Source organism: Eubalaena glacialis, chromosome 12 (assembly GCF_028564815.1).
Source record: "Eubalaena glacialis isolate mEubGla1 chromosome 12, mEubGla1.1.hap2.+ XY, whole genome shotgun sequence".
NCBI lineage: Eukaryota > Metazoa > Chordata > Mammalia > Artiodactyla > Balaenidae > Eubalaena > Eubalaena glacialis.
Genome location: NC_083727.1, coordinates 87721055 through 87743511, shown reverse-complemented (window position 1 = coordinate 87743511; position 22457 = coordinate 87721055). Strand labels below are relative to the sequence as shown.

General features: G+C 37.0%; 1 protein-coding gene across 1 annotated transcript in view; it reads left to right on the top strand.

Annotated features, from left to right (window-relative positions):
• Positions 1-22457, top strand: part of EYS (eyes shut homolog) — a 1734738-nt gene that overhangs the window by 1708886 nt on the left and 3395 nt on the right. Inside the window, exon 40 of the mRNA XM_061207220.1 lies at positions 19394-19555. Within this exon, the coding sequence (XP_061063203.1) occupies positions 19394-19555 (162 nt within the window). The remainder of the gene's footprint in view (positions 1-19393; positions 19556-22457) is intronic.

Sequence of the window (22457 nt, the reverse complement as noted above, 5' to 3'; positions counted from 1 at the left end):
CATGGGATCTTCCCGGACCAGGGCTCAAACCCATGTCCCCTGCATTGGAAGGCAGGTTCTTAATCACTGTGCCACCAGGGAAGCCCTGTAGATTTTTTGATGATGGCTATTCTGACCAGTGTGAGGTGACCTCGTTATAGTTTTGATTTGTATTTCTCTAATGATTAGTGATGTTGAGCGTCCTTTCCTGTGTTTGATGGCAATCTGTATATCTTCTTCAGAGAAATGTCTATTCAGGTCTTCTGCCCATTTTTGGATTGGGTTGTTTGTTTTTTTGATATTGAGCTGCATGGACTGGTTATATATTTGGGAGATTAATCCTTTGTCAGCTGTTCATTTGCAAATATTTTCTCCCATTCTGAGGGTTATCTTTTCGTCTTGTTTATGGTTTCCTTTGCTGTTCAAAAGATTTTAAGTTTCATTAGGTCCCATTTGTTTATTTTTGTTTTTATTTCCATTTCTCTAGGAGGTGGGTCAAAAAGGATCTTGCTGTGATTGATGGCATAAAGTATTCTGCCTATATTTTCATCTAAGAGTTTTATAGTGTCTGGCCTTAGATTTAGGACTTTAATCAATTTTGAGTTTATTTTTGTGTGTGGTGTTAGGAAGTGTTCTAATTTCACTCTTTTACATATAGCTGTTCAGTTTTCCCAGCACCACTTATTAAAGAGACTGTCTTTTCTCCATTGTATATTCTTGCCTCCCTTATCAAAGATAAGGTGACGATATGTGTGTGGGTTTATCTCTGGGCTTTCTATCCTGTTCCATTGATCTATATTTCTGTTTTCATGCCAGTACCATACTGTCTTGATGACTGTAGCTTTGTAGTATAGTCTGAAGTCAGGGAACCTGATTCCTCCAGCTCCGTTTTTCTTTCTCAAGATTGCTTTGGCTATTCGGGGTATTATGTGTTTTCATACAAATTGTGAAACTTTTTGTTCTAGTTCTGTGAAAAATGCCATTGGTAGTTTGATAGGGATTGCATTGAATCTATAGATTGCTTTGGGTAGTATAGTCATTTTCACAATATTGATTCTTCCAATCCAAGAACATGGTGTATCTCTCCATCTGTTTGTATCATCTTCAATTTCTTTCACCAGTGTCTTATAGTTTTCTGCATACAGGTCTTTTGTCTCCTTAGGTAGGTTTATTCCTAGGTACTTTATTTTTTTTGTTGCAATGGTAAATAGGGAGTGTTTCCATAATTTCTCTTTCAGATATTTCATCATTTGTGTATAGGAATGCGTGAGAGTTCTGTGAATTAATTTTGCATCCTGCTACTTTACTAAATTCATTGATTAGCTCTAGTAGTTTTCTGGTAGCATCTTTAGGATTCTCTATGTATAGCATCATGTCATCTGCAAACAGTGACAGTTTTACTTCTTTTCCTATTTGGATTCCCTTTATTTCTTTTTCTTCTGTGATTGCTGTGACTAAAACTTCCAAAGCTATGTTGAATAATAGTGGTGAGAGTGGGCAACCTTGCCTTGTTCCTGATCTTAGAGGAAATGATTTCAGTTTTTCACCCTTGAGAACGATATTGGCTGTGGGTTTGTCATATATGGCCTTTATTACATTGAGGTAAGTTGCTCTATGCCTACTTTCTGGAGAGTTTTTATCATAAATGGGTGTTGAATATTGTCAAAAGCTTTTTCTGCATCTATTGAGATTATCATATAGTTTTTATCCTTCAATTTGTTAATATGGTGTATCACGTTGATTGATTTGCATATATTGAAGAATCCTTGCATTCTTGGGATAAACCCCACTTGACCATGGTGTATGATCCTTTTAATGTGCTCTTGGATTCTGTTTACTAGTATTTTCTTGAGGATTTTTGCATCTATGTTCATCAGTGATATTGGCCTGTAGTTTTCCCTTTTTGCGACATCTTTGTCTGGTTTTGGTATCAGGGTGATGGTGGCCTCGTAGAAAGAGTTTGGGAGTATTTCTCCCTCTGCTATATTTTGGAAGAGTTTGAGAAGGATAGGTGTTAGCTCTTCTCTAAATGTTTGATAGAATTCACCTGTGAAGCCATCTAGTCCTGGGCTTTTGTTTGTTGGAAGATTTTTAATCACAGTTTCAATTTCAGTGCTTGTGATTGGTCTGTTTATATTTCCTATTTCTTCCTGGTTCAGGCTCGGAATGTTGTGCTTTTCTAAGAATTTGTTCATTTCTTCCAGATTGTCCATTTTATTGGCATATAGTTGCTTGTAGTAATCCCTTATGATCCTTTGTATTTCTGCAGTGTCAATTGTTACTTCTCTTCTTTCATTTATAATTCTATTGATTTAAGTCTTCTCCCTTTTTTTCTTGATGAGTCTGGCTGATGGTTTATCAATTTTGTTTATCTTCTCAAAGAACCAGCTTTAATTTTTATTGATCTTTGCTATTGTTTCCTTCATTTCTTTTTCATTTATTTCTGATCTGATCTTTATGATTACTTTCCTTCTGCTAACTTTGTGGGGTTTTTGTTCTTATTTGTCTAATTGCTTTAGGTTTAAGGTTAGGTTGTTTATTTGAGATTTTTCTTGTTTCTTGAGGTTGGTAGGATGGTATTGCTATGAACTTCCCTCTTAGAACTGCTTTTGCTGCATCCCATAGGTTTTGGGTCATCATGTTTTCATTGTCATTTGTTTCTAGGCGCTTTTTGATTTCTTCTTTGATTTATTCAGTGATCTCTTGGTTATTCAGTAGCATAATGTTTAGCCTCTATGTGTTTCTATTTTTTACATTTTTTTTCCTGTAATTGTTATCTAGTCTCATATTGTTGTGGTCAGAAAAGATACTTGATACAATTTCAATTTTCTTAAATTTACTGAGCCTAGATTTGTGACCCAAGATATAATCTATCCTGGAGAATGTTCCACGAGCACTTGAGAATAAAGTGTATTCTGTTGTTTTTGGATGGAATGTCCCATAAATATCAATTAAGCCCATCATGTCTATTGTGTCATTTAAAGCTTGTGTTTCCTTATTTATTTTCGTTTTGGATGGTCTGTCCATTGGTGAAAGTGCGGTGTTAAAATCCCTTACTATGATTGTGTTATTGTCGATTTCCCCTTTTATGGCTTTAGCATTTGCCTTATGTATTGAGGTTCTCCTATGTTGGGTGTAAATAAATATTTACAATTGTTATATCTTCTTCTTGGATTGATCCCTTGATCATTATGTAGTGTCCTTCTTTGTCTCTTGTAATAGTCTTTATTTTAAAGTCTATTTTGCCTGATATGAGAATTGTTACTCCAGCTTCCTTTTGATTTCCATTTGCATGGAATATCTTTTTCCATCCCCTCACTTTCAGTCTGTATGTGTCCCTAGGTCTGAAGTGGGTCTCTTGTAGACAGCATACATATGGGTCTTGTTTTTGTATCCATTCAGCCATCTATGTCTTTTGGTTGGAGCATTTAATCCAGTTACATTTCAGGTAATTATTGATATGTAGGTTCTTATTACCATTTTCTTAATTGTTTTGGGTTTGTTTTTGTAGGTCTTTTCCTTCTCTTGTGTTTCACACCTAGAGAAGTTCCTTTAGCATTTGCTGTAAAGCTGGTTTGGTGGTGCTGAATTCTCTTAAATTTTGCTTGCCTGTAAAGGTCTTAACTTATCCTTTGAATCTGAATGAGATGCTTTCTGGGTAGAGTAATCTTGGTTGTAGGTTTTTCCCTTTCATCACTTTAAATATGTCCTGCCACTCCCTCTGGCCTGCAGAGTTTCTGCTGAAAGATCAGCTGTTACCTTTATGGGGATTCCCTTGTATGTTATTTGTTTCTTTTCCCTTGCTACTTTTAATTTTTTTTCTTTGTATTTGATTTTTGATAGTTTGATTAATATGTGTCTTGGCGTGTTTCTCCTTGGATTTATCCTGTATGGGACTCTCTGTGCTTCCTGGACTTGATTTACTATTTCCTTTCCCATGTTAGGGAAGTTTTCAACTATAATGTCTTCAAACATTTTCTCAGACCCTTTCTTTCTCTCTTCTTCTGGAACCCCTATAATTCAATTGTTGGTGCATTTAATGTTGTCCCAGAAGTCTCTGAGACTGTGCTCAATTCTTTTCATTCTTTTTTCTTTATTCTGCTCTGTGGAAGCTCTTTCCACTATTTTATCTTCCAGGTCACTTATCCAGTCTTCTGCCTCAGTTATTCTGCTATTGATTCCTTCTAGAGAATTTTTAATGTCATTTATTCTGTTGTTCATGATTGTTTGTTTGCTCTTTCGTTCTTCTAGGTCCTTGTTAAACGTTTCTTATATTTTCTCCATTCTATTTCCAAGATTTTGGATCATCTTTACTATCATTACTCTGAATTGTTTTTCAGGTAGACTGCCTATTTCCTCTTCATTAGTTTGGTCTGGTGGGTTTTTACCTTGCTCCTTCATCTGCTGCGTATTTCTCTTTCTTCTCATTTTGTTTAATTCACTGTGTTTGGGGTCTCCTTTTTGCAGGCTGCAGGTTCATAGTTCCCGTTGTTTTTTGTGTCTGCCCCCTGTGGGTGATGTCGGTCAGTGGCTTGTGTAGGGTCCTGGTGGAGGGGACTGGTGCCTCTGTTCTGGTGGGTGGGGCTGGATCTTGTTTTTCTGGTGGGCAGGGCCACTTCTGGTGGTGTGTTTTGGGGTGTCTGTGAACTTCGTATGATTTTAGGCAGCCTCTCTGCTAATGGGTTGTGTTGTGTTCCTGTCTTGCTAGTTGTTTGGCATGGGGCATCCAGCACTGGAGCTTGCTGGCCGTTGGGTGAAGCTGGGTCTTCGTGTTGAGACAGAGATCTCTGGGAGAGCTCTCACCAATTGATATTACATGGAGTTGGGAGGTCTCTGGTGGTCCGACGTCTTGGACTCAGCTCTCCCAATTCGGAGGCTCAGGGCCAGCACCCAGGCACAGCACCAAGACCCTGTCAGCCACGCAGCTCAGAAGAAAAGGTAGGAAAAAAGAAAGAAAATAAATTAATTAATTAATTAAAAAAAATTTTTTTTAATTATTAAAATAAATAAAAAAGAAGAGAGCAACCAAACCAATAAACAAATCCACCAGCAATAACAAGCACTTAGAACTAAACTAAGATAGACATAAAAATCAGAAACAAATCAGTCACAGACAGCAAACCCCAAGTCTACAGTTGCTCTCAATGTCCACCACCTCAGTTTTGGGACAATTCATTGTGTATTCAGGTATTCTACCAATGCAGGGTACATCAGTTGATTGTGGGGATTTAATCCGCTGCTCCTGATGCTGCATGGAGAAATTTCCCTTTCTATTCTTTGTTCGCACAGCTCCTGGGGTTCAGCTTTTGTTTTAGCCCCAGCTCTGCATGTAGGTTGCCCTCAGGCATCTGTTCTCCGCCCAGACAGGAGTGGGTTAAAGCAGCGGCTAATTAGGGGGCTCTTGCTCCTTCAGGCTAGGGGGAGTGAGGGGTACGGTAGTCATAATTGGAATGGGGGTGAGCCTGCAGCAGCAGAGGCCAGCATAACACTGCAACAGCCTGAGGTGTGCCATGTGTTCTCCCAGGGAAGTTGTCTCTAGATCACGGGACCCTGGCAGTGGCGGGCTGCACAGGCTCCTGGAGGGGTGTGGATAGTGACCTGTGCTTGCACACAGGCTTCTTGGTGGCAGCAGCAGTAGCGTTAGCATTTCATGCCCGTCTCTGGGGTCCGAGCTGACAGCCGTGGCTCACTCCCATTTCTGGAGTTCATTTAGGCGGTGCTCTGCCTTCCGTGGGCACATGGGGAAGGAATCCCCTCTCTTTGCGCACCTGGAAACAATGGTCTCTTGCCTTTAAGCAGGTCCAGACTTTTTCCTGGACTCCCTCCTGGCTAGCTGTGGTGCACTAGCCCCCTTCAGGCTGTGTTCACACAGCCAACCCCAGTCCTCTCCCTGGGATCTGACCTCCAGAGCCCAAGCCTCAGCTCCCAGCTCTCACACGTCCCAGCGGGTGAGCAGACAAGCCTCTCAGGCTGGTGAGTGCTGGTCGGCACCAATCCTCTGTGCGGGAATCTCTCCGCTTTGCCCTCCCCACCCCTGTTGCTGTGCTCTCCTCCATGGCTCTGAAGCTTCTCCCCCTCACCCACCCCCCGTCTCCACCAGTGAAGGGGCTTCCTAGTGTGTGGAAACTTTTCCTCCTTCACAGCTCCCTCCCAGCAGTGCAGGTCCTATCCCTATTCTTTTGTCTCTGTTTTTCCTTTTTTCTTTTGCCCTATCCAGGTACCTGGGGAGTTTCTTGCCTTTTGGGAAGTCTGAGGTCTTCTGCCAGCGTTCAGTAGGTGTTCTGTAGGAGTTGTTCCACATGTAGATGTATTTCTGATGTATTTGTTGGGAGGAAGGTGATCTCCACGTCTTACTCCTCTGCCATCTTGAAGGTCCCCCCCTACATATTATTTCTTTTTCTTGCCTTATGGTAGTGACTAAAGTCATGTTTAATCCTGAAGAGAAGTGATAACTGTGGGCACATGTCTTGTTCTTCATCTTAAAGAGGATGCTTTTAACATTTCAGGATTAATTATGGTAACTGTTTGCTATAGGTATTTGGTAGATCCCCTTTACTAGGAAACAAAATGCTAGTTCTAATTTGTTAAGAGTTTTCATCATTAATTGGATGTTGAATTTTATCAAATATTCTTGGATCAAATGAGATAATCATGTGATTTTTCTCCTTTAATATGGTCAATTATGTTGGTTGATTTCCTAATGATAAATTAAACTTGCAACCCTGAGATAAACTCAATTTGGTTATGACATATCTTTTTTACACAGGGAGTTGGATTCTGTTTGATAGAATTCTATGGCTATGTGTACAAGTGATATAGCTCTATAATTTTCTTTTCTCATACTGACCTTCACAGGGTTTTATATCAAGCTTATTCTATACTCAAAATATGAATCATAGAGTATTATCTCCTTCTATATAAGTGGAAGAGTTTGTGTAAGTTGGTAATTATTTTTCTTAAAATAATTTGTAGAACTTGCTAATATAATCATATTGGCCTGGTGTGTCCTTGTGGGAAAATTTTGATAACTGATACAATTGCTTTTATTCTTATAGGCATATCCATGTATTTTTAAAAATTTCTCCTTAATTCCATTTTTATAAGCTGTAATTCTTTAGGAATTCATTGATTTCTCTTAAATCTTCAAATTTATTGCTACAAAGTTGCCCGTTAGAACCTCTGATTATCTTTTTAATATCTGCAGCATTTAATTTATAGTATAATTTATTTTTTCCTTGAAGAGTTGAATGCTGAAGCTTGGGTTTGGCAAGTTTGACAAATACCCTCCAGGCAAAATCTGGCTTTATCATCGTATTTATTTAGCTTCTATTTCCCTTTTTTCACTTTGTTTTTTGTTTGTTTGTTTGGTTTTGGTTTTGGTTTTGTTTGTTTTGCCTCTGAGTGTTCTTTCTTTCCAGATCATCAATTTATTTAGAAAGATGTTTTAAAATAATGTCTCCAACATTTCTAGTTATTGACTAAAGTCAACAATTAGATTTATTTTAAAGAAACCCTCTGACAGGTATGAGCATAAAGCATTAAAAACTATAGAAGAGAGTTAAGAGTGCTGTGATAGGACACTGCAAATGGGAACACAACTATTTGGGTCCCCAGATTTGAGAAGACAATACTGCTGGAACCTGATCAGAGGTTTTGATGGTGGGGGAGGAACACCGATAAAGGAAAAGGTCCGTCTGCAGCAGTACCAGTGCACCAACCTGTAACCCACCCACCTTCACTCCCATTAGAGGTTAGGAAAAGTCCATGTTTTCCAGTAACTCATACAAACTCGTTCTGACAATGAATCATTTTTAGGAGACTTTACTAATCAATGTAGGTTAATTAAGAGGAAAATACCAACACCCCTCTTTTTGGATAAAGAATTGAGGTTCTCAAAAAAAAAAAGGGACTTCCCTGGTGGTCCAGTGGTTAAGGCTCTGTGCTTCAAATGCAGGGGGCAGGGGTTCGATCCCTGATTGGGGAACTAATATCCCATGTGCCTGATCCCAGGTGCCGTGTGGTGTGGCCAAAAAAAAAAAAAAAAAGAATTGAGGTTCCAGCCAACAGCCTCAGGGCTGGTCAGTGGGAGGAGCAGTTTCAGAAGGGATAGTTTTCTGAGATAAATAATAGCTAAAAATTCAGGTGACTTCCAAATTACACAAGTTTCACTCTTGACCATCACTTTTATGGCCTTATTTATTATAAATAGGACCCCCAAAGAAACTATTAATATTTATATTTACCACTGTTTAACAACTGTGGCATTGACTGGCACCAGGCCAGTGGAATCTTGTGAAAAAGAAAGCAGAATGGGCTGATTAGTGAGGTGGAAACACTTGGATTGTAGTGATGCACTATCTGATTTAGGGAATCCATAGATTTCTAAAACAAGCAATATTTTAGTTTTATAAGAAACTGCAAAGCTATTTTCTAGAGTGTCTGTACCATTTTACCTTCTCACCAGCATGTGTGAGAGATCACGTTTCTCCACATTCTCACCAGCATTTTGTGTTGTCATTATTTTTTTTAACTTTAGTTTTTCTGGTAGGTGTATAGTGACATTTTATTGTCCATAAACTCTTTTCAGACTTGTGGGTATACATGACACCTATTGTTTTCAGTTTTGAGGCCTCAGCTGAAACTCTTAGACAACAGGAAACGTAACACTGAGAAGTTTCCTGGATTACTTATCTCAAAGAAAGAGTCAGGCAGACAAGTTTACCTACTAATCAAGCCTCAGAGTTGTCAGATGGAAGGGCAGGGCAGAATCTGTGGGCCGGGTGATATTTTCTAATTGGATTGGTCTGTTAGTTTTATGCCTATTTGTCTCCCAAGTTATATACCCCCAAATTCAGCATGGGAAAGTGGAGGAGGCTGCAATTAGAAATACTAGAAGAGTCATTTTTACTAAAGATTTTGGAAGACATTGAGGTTTGAAGAAGTACTGATTGGATACTCTTGAAACAAGCATAGAATAAAAAGGAAGAGACATCTCCACACTTCTGCAGAAAAGCCAACAGTTGAGCTTCAGCCATGGTGGGGGAGGTCCCCAGCAGGAAGGTTGTCTGGAGCAGGTGGAAGCCACTGGCTGCAGGCTGAGGCAGCACTAGTGGGGGGGGGGGGTTGTGGTGGTATGAACAGATCTGCAGGCATTAGGAGCAGCAAACTTTGTCAACACATCATCATTTTCTCACTTCAGGTTTTGAAAGTCGTAAAATGCTCTCAAATAGCACACATCAAAGAGGGAAATATGAAAATACCTGAATTACAAATACAATATATTTCAGCAGCTGCTTTTTTCTTTTTCATTATATTTATTTTCCTTATTCCATACTCTGTACCTTGCTTAGGTTCAAGCATACTTTAATTTTAGTTCGTCAGTTGAGCTGTCTTTGAACTACCCTGGACCTGGGCATATATTATCATTTTTTAATATCAAGTTCAGTTTTAAAGGGAAAAGAAGAACCCTATTTCTCTCCTTGTCTTGCTGTTCTAATGAGAGTGAACATATTACCCACTGAATCAGAACACTTTGAAGTCCTATTTATGGCTTCTACCTGTCTCCGTGGGCAGACCCACTCACATCTAAAAGGCATCAAAACTTTTAGTACTCTACTTGAGCTGTAAAAATTTAATGTACAAAATCATCGTAATTCAGCACTAAAAGGTATCAACTATCTATTCATGGTTTCAAAAAAGGACAGTCATTTAAAAATAGATCTTCATCTGTCTTATCTATTAAAATAGATCCATCCCTTATCTAAGAACACAGGGCATTGAAATTCTTGAACACACAGCTTTGAGTTACAAGAATTTCAAGCCAGTGAGAGAAATGGGAGGTGCGAGCTTATGTGCAGCACCTCAAGCAAGGTATTTTGAAAACAAAAAAGGCAAGGCCTCATATTAACATCCAGAATATAGAATTTTAATCTAATTAGGATTATGCTTTATTATAAACACTTATCTTTTTTGGAATTTTTGTGGTTCTGAAAGTGCTGAAAAATTTCCTATAATCTTCAGCACCAATAATCAGTGGGTTAAGAAATTTACTTTCTAATTCTTAAAGTAAATATAGTACCATCAAAAGCCAATGTTAAATCCTCTTGAAGTGGATGTTATGGTGCAAAATGCAGATTCCCCTTTCAAAATGAAGGTACTCACTACCTCAACTGCTGGGAAAATTGCCTGCAGGTAGCTTAAAGCTGAGTTCCTCCCCAGGACTGAAGGGAACTGCCTTGTCCACCCCAGTGACAGCCTGAATCCAATGACTATTTGATGTGTAGGCAATGGGGAGAGGGGTGCCTCAAAGGCCTGGCCACCGTGCCTCAATGTGAAGTAACTCTGAAGGGTCATCCCAGCTCCAGAGATCTCATGAAATCAGCTACCAACTTCTCTCTCCTGCTGCCTTCACCCTCTCACAGGTGTTATTTCCAATAGCATTCTCCAATAAAGCTCCTGTACACAAATCTCCACCTCAGAGTCTGTTTCCTAGGAAGCCCACTCAAGCGAAAATGATGCAGGAACCAGCTTGAAGGGGCTCCAACTGGTCAAATGAGTAAGAGTTCGAGAAACAAATTAATTATAATTAATTAATTATATTAATTATAATATTAATGAATTACAACCCACTGAATAAAAATAATGAAACTATACTAATATAAAGGAAGGAAGGAAGGGGGGAGGAAGGGAGGAAGGGAGGGGGGAAGGAAAGAGAGAAGGAAAGAAGAGAGATCTTCCTTAGGTTTATTTATTAGTAGAAGTTCAATTAATAACTGTAAAAGGAATGTTACAAATAGAGAATCAACATGTGGCAACAATCTCTGGAATGCTGATTCCAGCTGGAGTTGTCAGTGAAGGTGGTGGTTGGCTGAGGAACAGGATATTGATAAAATCTTGGAATACCTTCCCACAAAATACAAATTAATTGCAAATGGAAATTGAGAATTTAAAGTGAAGAAACCTGTCAAAGACAAATATGTGCAGGCAATCACAATTAGCATTACCAGTAAAAAGATGGGTCTACATTGTGTACCTCTTCATGTGCACAGCATCATTTTTTGGTATTTCTGCAAAGATTACATGATCTGAATCTGGTCATGCAGAAACATCAGATGAATCTAAGTGGACAGTTATCCTAAGAATGTAAGACCTAGAAAACAGATAAGAACAGAGAAACTGTTCCAGATTGAAGGACTCTGAAGAGACATGACAACCAAGTGCAACACATATTCCTGGAGAGCATCCTGGATCAGCATGGAAATAGCCACTGTTGGGGCAGTTGATGACATTTGAATTGAGTCTGTAAGTTGGATGGTAGTATTGTACCAATGTTGATTTCCTGATTTTGAGGTTTGTGTGTTAATTATATGAGAGAATATCCTTGCTTGGGGAAAATAATCACTGGAATATTTAGAGGGGATGGGACATCACATCTTTAGATTACTCTTAAAAGTTTCAGAAAAAAGACTAATAATGATAAATGGTGTGTGTGCATGTGTGTGTGTAACAGAGAAGAAAAAAAATTCAATAAAACAGAAACAACTGCAGAATATGGGTGAAGGAGATATGGGAGTTCTTTTTATTATGGCCACTTTTCTATAAGTTTACAATTATTTCAAAATAAATTATTAAAAGTTATTTTCCTTTTTTTTTCATTATGTACCTGGGGTTTTTTCTGTTTATTTGTTTTTTTAGCACTTTCAGCACTTTAAGTGTCCTTGTTTCTAGTGGACAAAATGATCTTTTAAACACCTCAAAAGTAAGCTCAGACACAGCAAATGTGGTATACACTAAAAAAAAAAAAAAAAGCCTCAGAGGTGAAGATTAAACTGATCATCATAAGGCCTAGTGCTACCTGCTACTGATAGGGTTAGCTTGTTTTTCCTCTGAATCGTAGATTTGTACAAATCTATACATGTGGATGTAATATCATTCCCTGCATATTTATTGAGACTTGTCTGATGGCCCAGTATATAGTAAATAGTTGTAAACATTTCACATGTTTTTTTGACAAGAATGTGCATTGGGAAGTGCTGTGTTCTTGACATTCATTATATCAAACTAGTTGATTGTGTTGTTTAAATCTTCTATATTTCTTACTGATTTCTGTCACTTGACTTATTAACTACTGTTAATTACTGAATTCCAGATCATATCTCAGCCTAGTCGACTACCGTCTTGAAAGTTTAAAAGGCATCTCAGCTCTGTCCTGAGCTCCACATCTTCTCCAAAAGATTTGTTCCTCCCACAGTCCCCATCATTTTGGTTAACAGCAACATCATGCTTCCAGTTTCTCAGGGTAAAAAACTTGCAGTTATCCTTGACTCCTCTTCTTCTTTCTTCCCACATGTAATCTTTCAGCAAATCTTGTCAACTCTACCCTTAAAATAGATTTGAAATCTGACCACTTCTTACTACTTCCACTCTACTTCTCTGATCCAAGCCACCATCATCTCATAAAAGTATTATTGTAATCACTTCTTTGACAGGGAGACCCCTATTTTCACCCTTGCTTTTGTCACTTTCAGTGCAGCAACCAAAGTGATATTGTTAAACTTAAGTCAGATCATGACACTCCTCTGTTCAAAACTTGCCAGTGATTTCCAATTTCATTCTGTGTAAGCCAAAGTCTTTATGATGGACTTTAGGGCCATCCATGTGTAGACAATTTCCTATGGGTCTCTCAGGTTTCTGCACAATTTTTGAGCACAGGCACTGCTGCTTTTGTTTCGGATTATCTTTTCCAGTATGTTTATGTAAAAAACATCCTTGGAAGATAGAGATAGTGCCTTCCTTCAGAGCACCACAGCATGCTCACTGCCCATTATAAAAAATTTGTGTCTCTGACCTCAGATTTCCTCTCTAAGTAAACAAAATTTCTGACACCTGGCTATTGCTAATACTGTGAGCAATAAATTGTCCTTTGTTTCTGACCCAGGAGTTTCGTGTTTTCTGCTATCATCCATGAAAATTTGGCACACTAACTTATTAGCCTGCCAGCAGATAAAATCTCAGATACTTCACAGTTCTTTACAATGTGATCTGGTCCCCATAACCCCTCTGACCTTCTCCCTGAAAACTCTCCTCTTCTTTATTGCCCTTCAGTCACACCGACTCCTTCCTGTTCCTTGATCATGGCAAGAACCCTCCACGGGGCCTTGCCCTTGTTATTCCCTCCATCCCCAGTGATCCTCATAGGCCTCTCCTTGAGGCTTTTATTCTAATATCACCTTCCTTGAGCCTACATTCACATTCCCTAATTTTTCTTTCTAGGGTGTATCAACATCTAGCATATTACATATTTATTTAGTTTGCTCAATATCTCTACCCACAAAGATGAAAGCACCAGGAATTTTTGTTTGTTTGTTTCACTGTTACACCTCTGACAGTCAGCCAAAATCCTTTAAGTCTACTTCTGGGAACCTAGTGGAAGTCTTAGCACAAACATTTGCCTATGGTGGGATAAGGAGGGTTGTCAGTGGTTAGCAAGCCTAGAAGAAGGAAATCAGGAAGTATTACATTTATGGTTCAAAATACATGAGGAATACCTTCACCATAAACTGATGATTTTCAGGAGTTAGTAGGCATACAAGAAATTATTGGAAATTACTCAATGACTCAGCAGCTGGTATGGCCCTGTCAATTTTCCCCTTCCCTCTTTTTTAATCTGTAAAAGAAACATTTGAGTCATATAGAACTTAGGTATTTTTCCTGTTCTACTCCCTCCTTGAAGCCTGGTAAATAAAAACGTACCTCTTTTAAATATCTCACACCAATATTTTGAATGTGTGCCATTATTAGAAAATTTACTTCTCCCAGCACTTTCTAAATATGATTGAATACTTAATTAAATAATAAGCTATTAGAGTCAAGCAAGTCTTCCTCATTATATAAAAAAAGAAATGTCTGTATTAAGTATCTTTTCAAGACATACAATGCCAGAGCTACTAATAAAATCTATTTCTTTTGATTTTTAGTTCAGTGACCTTTACATATTGTTTCTTACTCATCACTTTTTTGGAGAAGCACTGGCGCGGCAGTTGGTTGTCTTACCATGAGCTCACATGTGCATAGAGAATTCCTGGTTCCAGCGCTGACCCAGGATCAACAGCAGTTTCAGGAGAAACCTCCTAAGACACAATTCCTGTCCTTGCTGTTTGGAAAGAGGGTGGTCCTCTGATCATGCTGCCCTTGACTGCTCTCTCCCATTCCTGAGACCTCCCAGGTGTTCAGTCCAACCAAGGGAAAGTAGTAAAGCCAGATAGGTACCACCACAAAACCTAGTTTGATAGGTGTTTTCTATATATGTTCTTTATTTGGATCAATATTTCCCACAAACTCTTTCTCAAAAAGGAGACGGCAGAGAAAAGGTTATGCAAGACATTAATTTGAAGATGATGAAAACATATGAAGACCTGGTGCCAATCATGGATAAAAAGGATGAACTATTCATTAATTTAAAAAAAAATTAGTTATCTGCTTATAAAATAAAGCCTTATCCCTACTACAAACCATTCATAATAATAAGATCCACATGAATTAAAGGACTACATATAAAAAAAAAAATTTTACAATATAAAAAATAAAGGAGACTGTAACTGTGGGCTGAGTAAGGCTTTCTAAAACAAGACACAACAAGCAAAAAACATAATTTAAAAAACCAAGAAGTTTGGTGAATAAAAATATAAAACTTTTGAATAACAAAACAAACCATAAGCAAAGTCGAAAGAAAAATGAGATAAGAGATTATGTTTGCAAAATATATAAGAAAGGATTAGTATACAGTATAATTTTTTAAAACTTCAAATCCAATAGAAAAACATGCAAAAGACATGAACAGAAAAGTCACAGAAAAACCAAATGTCCGATACTCAAACAAGAAGCTCAACTTCACTTGTAATCAGCAAAATGCTAATTAAATATTAAATCCTCTATGATTGCCCCAAGTTAAAAATGTTAATAATTTCAAGTGTGGGTGAGGATATGGATAAGCATATTCTGTCATCCACTGCAGACTGGAGTATAAATTGGTGCAGACAACCTTTGGAGGGGACTTTGGTAGCATCTATTAACTCTAAAAATGCACTTGGACTATGACACAGAGATTCTATTTCTCACATATTTACACATGAGAAACTTTCTTGCATGTTTACAGGGAGGTATAACCAAGTATGTTCACTACAGCAGTATTAGCAATAACAAAATAATTTTAAGCAACCCAAGTGTCTATCAATATGACCGTGGTTAAAATTAATCGAAGATAAACTATGACATATCCAGAAGTAAAAGGAGGCCAGTGTATATGGATTTTAATGAACAAAGAGGAAAGTGGACAGACAGGGCCACCATGCAGGCTGTTCATTGAACATCTCTAGGGAGCGCTAGTCACATAGACTGAAATGTGAATGGCACCCCATGGAGACGGGGATGATGTCGGGGATTTAACAGGAAACCAAATCATGCAAAGCCTCAGAGGCCATGGTAAAGAATCCGCATTTTATTCTAAGTAAAATCCCTAAAGATTATAAACAGGGGAATGAATTCATGTTTTTAAAAGATTCCTCTGGCAACTATGTGAAATGATTTAGAGGGGGTTAAGAGACGTGAAAGGTCAATTAGGAGTGTATTGCAATGGTCTAATCAAGAGGTGATAGTGACCTCAATCTGGATAGTGGCAATGGAAATGGAAAATTGTAGACAGACATAAATATATCATCCAGATAGAATCTGCAAGACCTGCTGATGCATTACCCTGGCAAAGGCAGAGGAAAAGCTGGAGAGAGTACAATTGGGATGACTACCAGTTTTCTGTACGGAGCCGTGAATGGATAATGGATCCATTTCCTGATCTGAGGAAGTCTGGGGGAGGAATATTTTCGAGCAGTACAATTTCAAACATGTTAAGCTTGATATGACTGAGATATCCAGGACAAGTTATCAATGAGAAAGATGGCTATATGAGATTGAGCTCAGAGAAGAGTTTAGACAGATATAAATTTTAAAGGAGCTGTGATATGTTTTTTGAGCCCATGGAACTAGATGAGAGATCACCAATAGAAAGAAAAAAAGAGGGAGGAAGCTAGGAAAGCACTGAGGAATTATAAAATTTAGAGGACAGAGGCACATGCAGCCAGAGAGATAGAATGGGAAACCAGAAGAAATGGCTGAGATGTCCTTCAGTGAGGGAACTGCTAAGGAAATTATCCTATATCCATTCTATAAAATATCATGCCCACACAAATACAGTCAATTAATCTTTGACAAAAGAGCAAAAGCAATACAATGGAAAAAAGATAGGCTTTCAAACAAGTGGTGTTGAAAAAGCTGGATATGCATATGCAAAAAAAAAAAAGTCTAGACACAGACATTATCCTCTTCTCAAAAATTAACTCAAAATGGATCGTATACCTAAATGTAAAATACAAAACTATAAAACTCCTAGAAGATAGGAGAAAAATCTAAATAACCTTGAGTTTGGTGATGACTTTAGATGCAACACCATAGGCAGGACCCATGAGAGAAAGAATTAAGTTGGACTTCATTAAAATTAACAACTTCTGCTTTGCAAAGGACACTTTCAAAATAATGAGAAGACAAGCCACAGACTGGGAGAAAATATCTGCAAAAACATGTCTGAGAGAGGACTGTTATCCAAAATATGCAAAGAACTTGTAAAACTCACCAACAAGAAAATGAAAAACCCAATTTAAAAATGGGCAAAGGATCTGAACATACACCTCACTAAAGAAGATATACAGATGGAAAATAAGCATAAGGAAAATGATCCACATCCTATGTCATTAAGGAACTGCAAATTAAAACAACTGTGAGATACCACACCTACTAAAACAGCAAAAATCAAAAACACTGACAACACCAAATGCTAGAAGTGGTGTAGTGCAACAGGGTTGCTCATGCACTGCTGGCAGGAATGCAAAACGATACGGCTACTTTGGAAGACAGTGGGCAATTTTTACAAAACTAAACATGCTCTTACCAATGATCCAGCAATGACACTACTTCGTATATAACCAAATGAGTTAAGAACTTATCTTCACACAAAAAACCTGTGCACGGTTGTTTATAGCAGCTTTATTCATAATTGCTGAAACTTGGAAGCAATCAGGATGTCCTTAAGTCAGTGAATGGATAAATAAGCTGTTGTTCATACAGACAATGGTATATCATTCATCGCTGAAAAGAAATGAGCTATCAAGCCATGAAGACATGGGGGAACCTTAAATACCTATTACTAATTGAAAAAAGCCAATCTGAAAAGGGTACAGACTGTATGATTCCAACTCTATGGCATGCTGGAAAAAGCAAAACTATGAGGACAATAAAAATATCAGTAGTTACCAGGGGGAGGGGAGAAGGGAAGGGTACATAAATGAAGCACAGCGGATTTTTAGGACAGTAAAACTATTCTTTATGATACTATAATGGTAGATACATGTCACTATACATTTGTCAAAATCCACAGAATGTACACTAAGAATGAACACTAAGGTAAACCATGGACTATTTTTAACCAAGTCTATTTTTAAAAATACTGTGCAAGTATTTAAAAGAACCAACAGGCAAAACACGCTAACATCAAAGTTTCGTGGAGACAGATTATTGAGTAAAAAAGGCAAGTATATTATGTATAGTTTATATATAATATGGTTTCATTTATGTGAAATAAATCAGATACTAGATATACACACACATTAATTGTATGTGCACTGAAAAACAAGGCCTGGCTATATAATATTCAATAAACTGTTAATAGTGGTTCCTGGGAATAAAGAGAAGAGAAAGAACAATGAAATTTCATCTTTTTACTTTACACTCTTCTGTATTGTTTAAATGACTTATAATAAATAGGTATTGCTTTAGTAATACTTAAAAAAATAATTTCAAAAGGACACACACTTTTTAAACTTTCTCTGTATTCTTAAACTTTAATTCAGTGTTTATGAAAACATGGTTCAAGTGACACCTAAGTCAGGAATACCTGGATGTTTATTAAAATATACTTCCTAGACTGCATCTCAGTTTTAATAATTCAGATGCTCTAGCAATGAGGTACAGGACTTTGCATCCTTAGCAACTACATCGGGTGATTCTAACCTCTGCCATTCTGAATTGCAATAAGTCAAAATGAATGATGTAGTTGCTTAAAAATCAGCAAATGCCTCTGGGGTAAACACTTACCAGATACCTATCAGCCTGAAAGTGAAAGACAACAGTTAGTACAGACCTGACCCAGAGGGAGAAAAGGCAAAATAACTAGATTAATGGCTCAAGGTAAGTGGTGAACCACCACACACACTAAGAAGCACTGTCACATTATAAAGTGAGAAAGAAAGAAGAAATACAGACTCCGTAAAGAGATAAAAACTGCCAAATGTTCAGAACTTTCCTTCTTCGCCTCATAATTCCCATCTGGTCAGTTATACACAGAAGCAACAAGTAATATCTGAGGGACTATAAATCTGTATAAATGATTCTACTTCAATTCATATTGAAATGAATTTTCTCATGCTTAACATGAAGTAAAACCCAAGAGTTAGCACTTTCTGCAGAAGTATGGGCCTAAATTAATGCCAAGTAAACTGACGTTTATTTCGATTTATATAATCACTTAGGGACTTCCCTGGTGGTCCAGTGGTAAAGAATCCACCTTCCAATTCAGGAGACTCGGGTTTGATCCCTGGTCAGGGAACTAAGATCCCACATGCTGCAGGGCAACTAAGCCCACGCGCCACAACTACTGAGCTCACGCACCTCAACGAGAGCCCGCGTGCCGCAAACTACAGAGTCCATGCACTCTGGACCCCACACGCCCTGGAGTCCACATGCCACAACTAGAGAAGCCCGCAGGCCTCAACAAAGACCCTGTATGCTGCAACTAAGGCCAGACGTAGCCCCCAAAAATAATAATAAAGAAAAAATAAAAATAAAAAAATATATATATATAATCACTTAAAACATCTCTTGACTTGATTATACTTTATATTTTAATCAGATATATAGAAACTGAAGAATAATTCATATAGGGATGCCTTCTATCTTCCCCTATTTGAATCTTTTTTAATGTAAGCATTTTTAATGTAAGACATTCCCTAGAATCTCACATTTTTGAGATAAGAACAAGATATTCTCAGAATCTATGCATCTGAAGTCTATCTATAATGCAACCTGGAGCAGAGGATTTGTGTCACACAGTACCAAACAAAAGGAGCACAGAAGGTTTTTTTAATTGGCCTCTAGTTAGTGGGATTAGAACAGAGTTACCAAGGTTCAATGTGTTCAGTTGGGAGCAACTCTTGGAAGGTAAGTTCTTAAATGACAAAACTATGTGAATTTATTGTATTTATGAGCAACACACTTTTGAAATTCAGGTTTTTGTTTTGTTTTGTTTTTTAAGCTTTGTCTATAAGTGATCCATCTTTCAAAAGCCACGAATTATCCTGGATGTCTTTTGCTTCCTTTCCCGTTCGAAAAAAGACACATATTCAATTGCAGTTCCAGCCTCTTACTGCAGATGGCATCCTATTCTACGTTGCCCAACGCTTGAAAGCACAGTCAGGTAAAGTTGGCAAGATCTTTGCAGGGGAAAAAAAAATTCTAATGAATTCCTAATGGGCTTTTAAGTGATGTGTCATAGAGTACTTTTTTAAGTCACTTAGTCTATAAAATATGTAAACATTTGATCTTTTTGTTCTATTGGTCACTGCAAATGTATGCTTTGAATTGACTCCTAAATATGAATGTTAGCAAAATATCAAGAGCTTTGTTAGAATTACAGTTAGGAAAGTCCAGATATAGCATATGCTCAACTTTATAACAATCCCATCAAAAAAAGAGGTTGAAGTTATTCATAATAGTCCTATGTCAAAATGGACAAAATATGCATATAAAAGATAAAGGAAAGGAAGGCATGACTGATATATTCCCAGTAAATCCATCCACATTTATAACTCAAAAAAATTCCTTTAAGTTATTCAGTCATTTAAATAGTAAACCTGGGACCCATGTTCCAAAATAAGTTTATAAAAATGTTTTTTAACTATAAAAATTGCATAAATTATTATAAAATAATATGAAATAAAAATATTTTAGTATGCTTCAGTTTGGAATTTTGATTTTTGAGTTTTTATTGCAAACTCTTGATTTCCATCTTCATAATATCTTTCTCCAGAACTTTGACAAAGACATTTGCTTATATAGTTACATTTCTACTGCCAAATATTTTTAAATGTTTGCATTTGGCTTTTCTTTCAACTTGTTTCTCAGAAAATGAAATTTTGGTAATGATAAATAAATCAGTTTATTTTGTTTCAACAGTGAACAAAAATGATGCTCTGATTTTCTCAATCTAGTATAAGGAGTTCTTTTAAAGGTGTCTTAATATGCTGCTAAATAATGAGACTCTCAAAGAATTAGACAAAAGTGGTTCCATCTCAAGGCACTGGTAAAATACTTTCAAAATAATTTCAAGGAGAAAAGATGATAATTTCAAAGGAAAAAGATAAATCTCTTAGAAGAGGTTTGTTCTCCTGATATTTGATATTTGGTTTTAAATGTATGATTAATTTAAATCTCCCCGTGAAAATGCCAAATGGGAGAATCATGTACAAACAGAAAATTTCTATTTTTAAATCAAGAGACATTAAAAGACAATCATATTAAGTCGTGTTGCTCATAAGAACTCAAGGTTAACCTCTGTATGATAAGGGCAGAAAATCAAGAGATATTCAGGACTGTGACTGGCCAAGAATGTTGTGCTATCGTTTTATAACCAGTACACTGGATGGTTATATCTATGTACATAAAATAAAAAGCTCATTTGCATTAACACACATAGGAGAGAGGGAGCACGCTTTCTTACATCTAAATAGCTTTGTATTTCAGTTCATAACAGTCAAGATGTTCCTTTTGTATGCCATTAGACACTATTAACAAAGATGAAAATAGATTAGTTTCGTGTCATAACTGGTGCTGCATTTGACACTTATGTAAGGAACTCATGAAAACTTTAAAATATTAAATCTATACATTCTCAGACTTGGATTAACCTGAAGGTAATTATCAGATGAAAGGCATAAACTTATTTATTAATAAGCAGGTGGTAAAGTATGTTTCATTCATTTAAGGTTGCATAAAATACAGGTGACTGCCCCGTACTTTGACCTTCTCTAAGAGCTATGTCTGATATAAACATTAACCAAGCCTTCTAGCTGATCCTCTGCTAAGAGGAGCTATTAGTAAAAATGCCCAAACACTTAATACACAACGTTAAAACCCACAAATTTAGATATCAGCAGCCAGTTAGGTTTTCATATGTAGAAAAACAAATTCTCAATTAACAAGGTTTCTGTTTCTCTTTAGAGCTTAATAATTTGAATAACTTCAAATAGTGCAAAATTTAAAACAAAATAACATAAAAATTATCCTAGTTGATTTTAGATCTCTGATTTTGGAAAGAAATTTTAAAGAGATAAACCTTGGCACTTGTTTATCTGTTTCTGCTAAATAGTTAATACTTTAAAATGAGCTTTTTTGATACAAAATCAATTTTATGTTAAGCACCAATTAATCACAGATAGCCTGACTTCATCTTGATGTGGTTACAATCCTCACAGATAAATGTGTATTGAAAAAGCCTCGTCATCCACAATGTAAAGTTAAAGCATATTCAAACAAGTGAACAATAAAAGAGAAATAAGACAAGAGCATACAAGCAAAGTCGCGTTAAGATTAGCCTTCCTTGGCTGAAGCTATTCTCCTTGCCCTTTCTTCTGGTTGTCAACTTGGCCAGGAATATTACAGATCACAGCTTCAGCTTTCCTAATCATTTTTTAGATATTTTTTATTCCAACGTAGCTCTTTATTGAGGATTATTTACTATAGAACATGCTACAAGTAGCAAGAGAAACTTCTTCCATGATCCTGTGAAAAGGGTTTGTGCCCACTTGCAGGTCATAAAGTATATTTGGAGTGTTATAAATTTTAAAACTTAATATCAATTATATTTCATTGTTCTAGGTTCTGTGGTATAAAAATTTAGATGATTCAATCTGTATTTAATTTTTTCATATATAACCTAAAATCTCATAATGCAGCTTCTTTCTTTAGGCTTAAAATGGTGTTTATGTTAGAAAATCCATGAATAAACTGAATTTCTTTTGTCAGGAAAATTGTTAAACTTATGTATATTACAAGGAAAAGATTTTTTTTGTTTTTTTTTTTTGTTTTTTTGCTTTCAGCCTAAAACTAGCTGTTGAGAAATACCGAGTCATCTCACCCCACAAGTATACAAAAGGAATTTCCTAATTGAACAATTACTTATGAGCATCTTCTGTGCCAGACACTGTGCACGGTGCAGGGGATAAAGTGTTGAGCCAAAGCGGCACAGATCCTATTCTCTCATGAAGCTTACAAGTTGGTGGATAAGGCAGCTGTTAGTCAAATAATCACGGATGTAATGA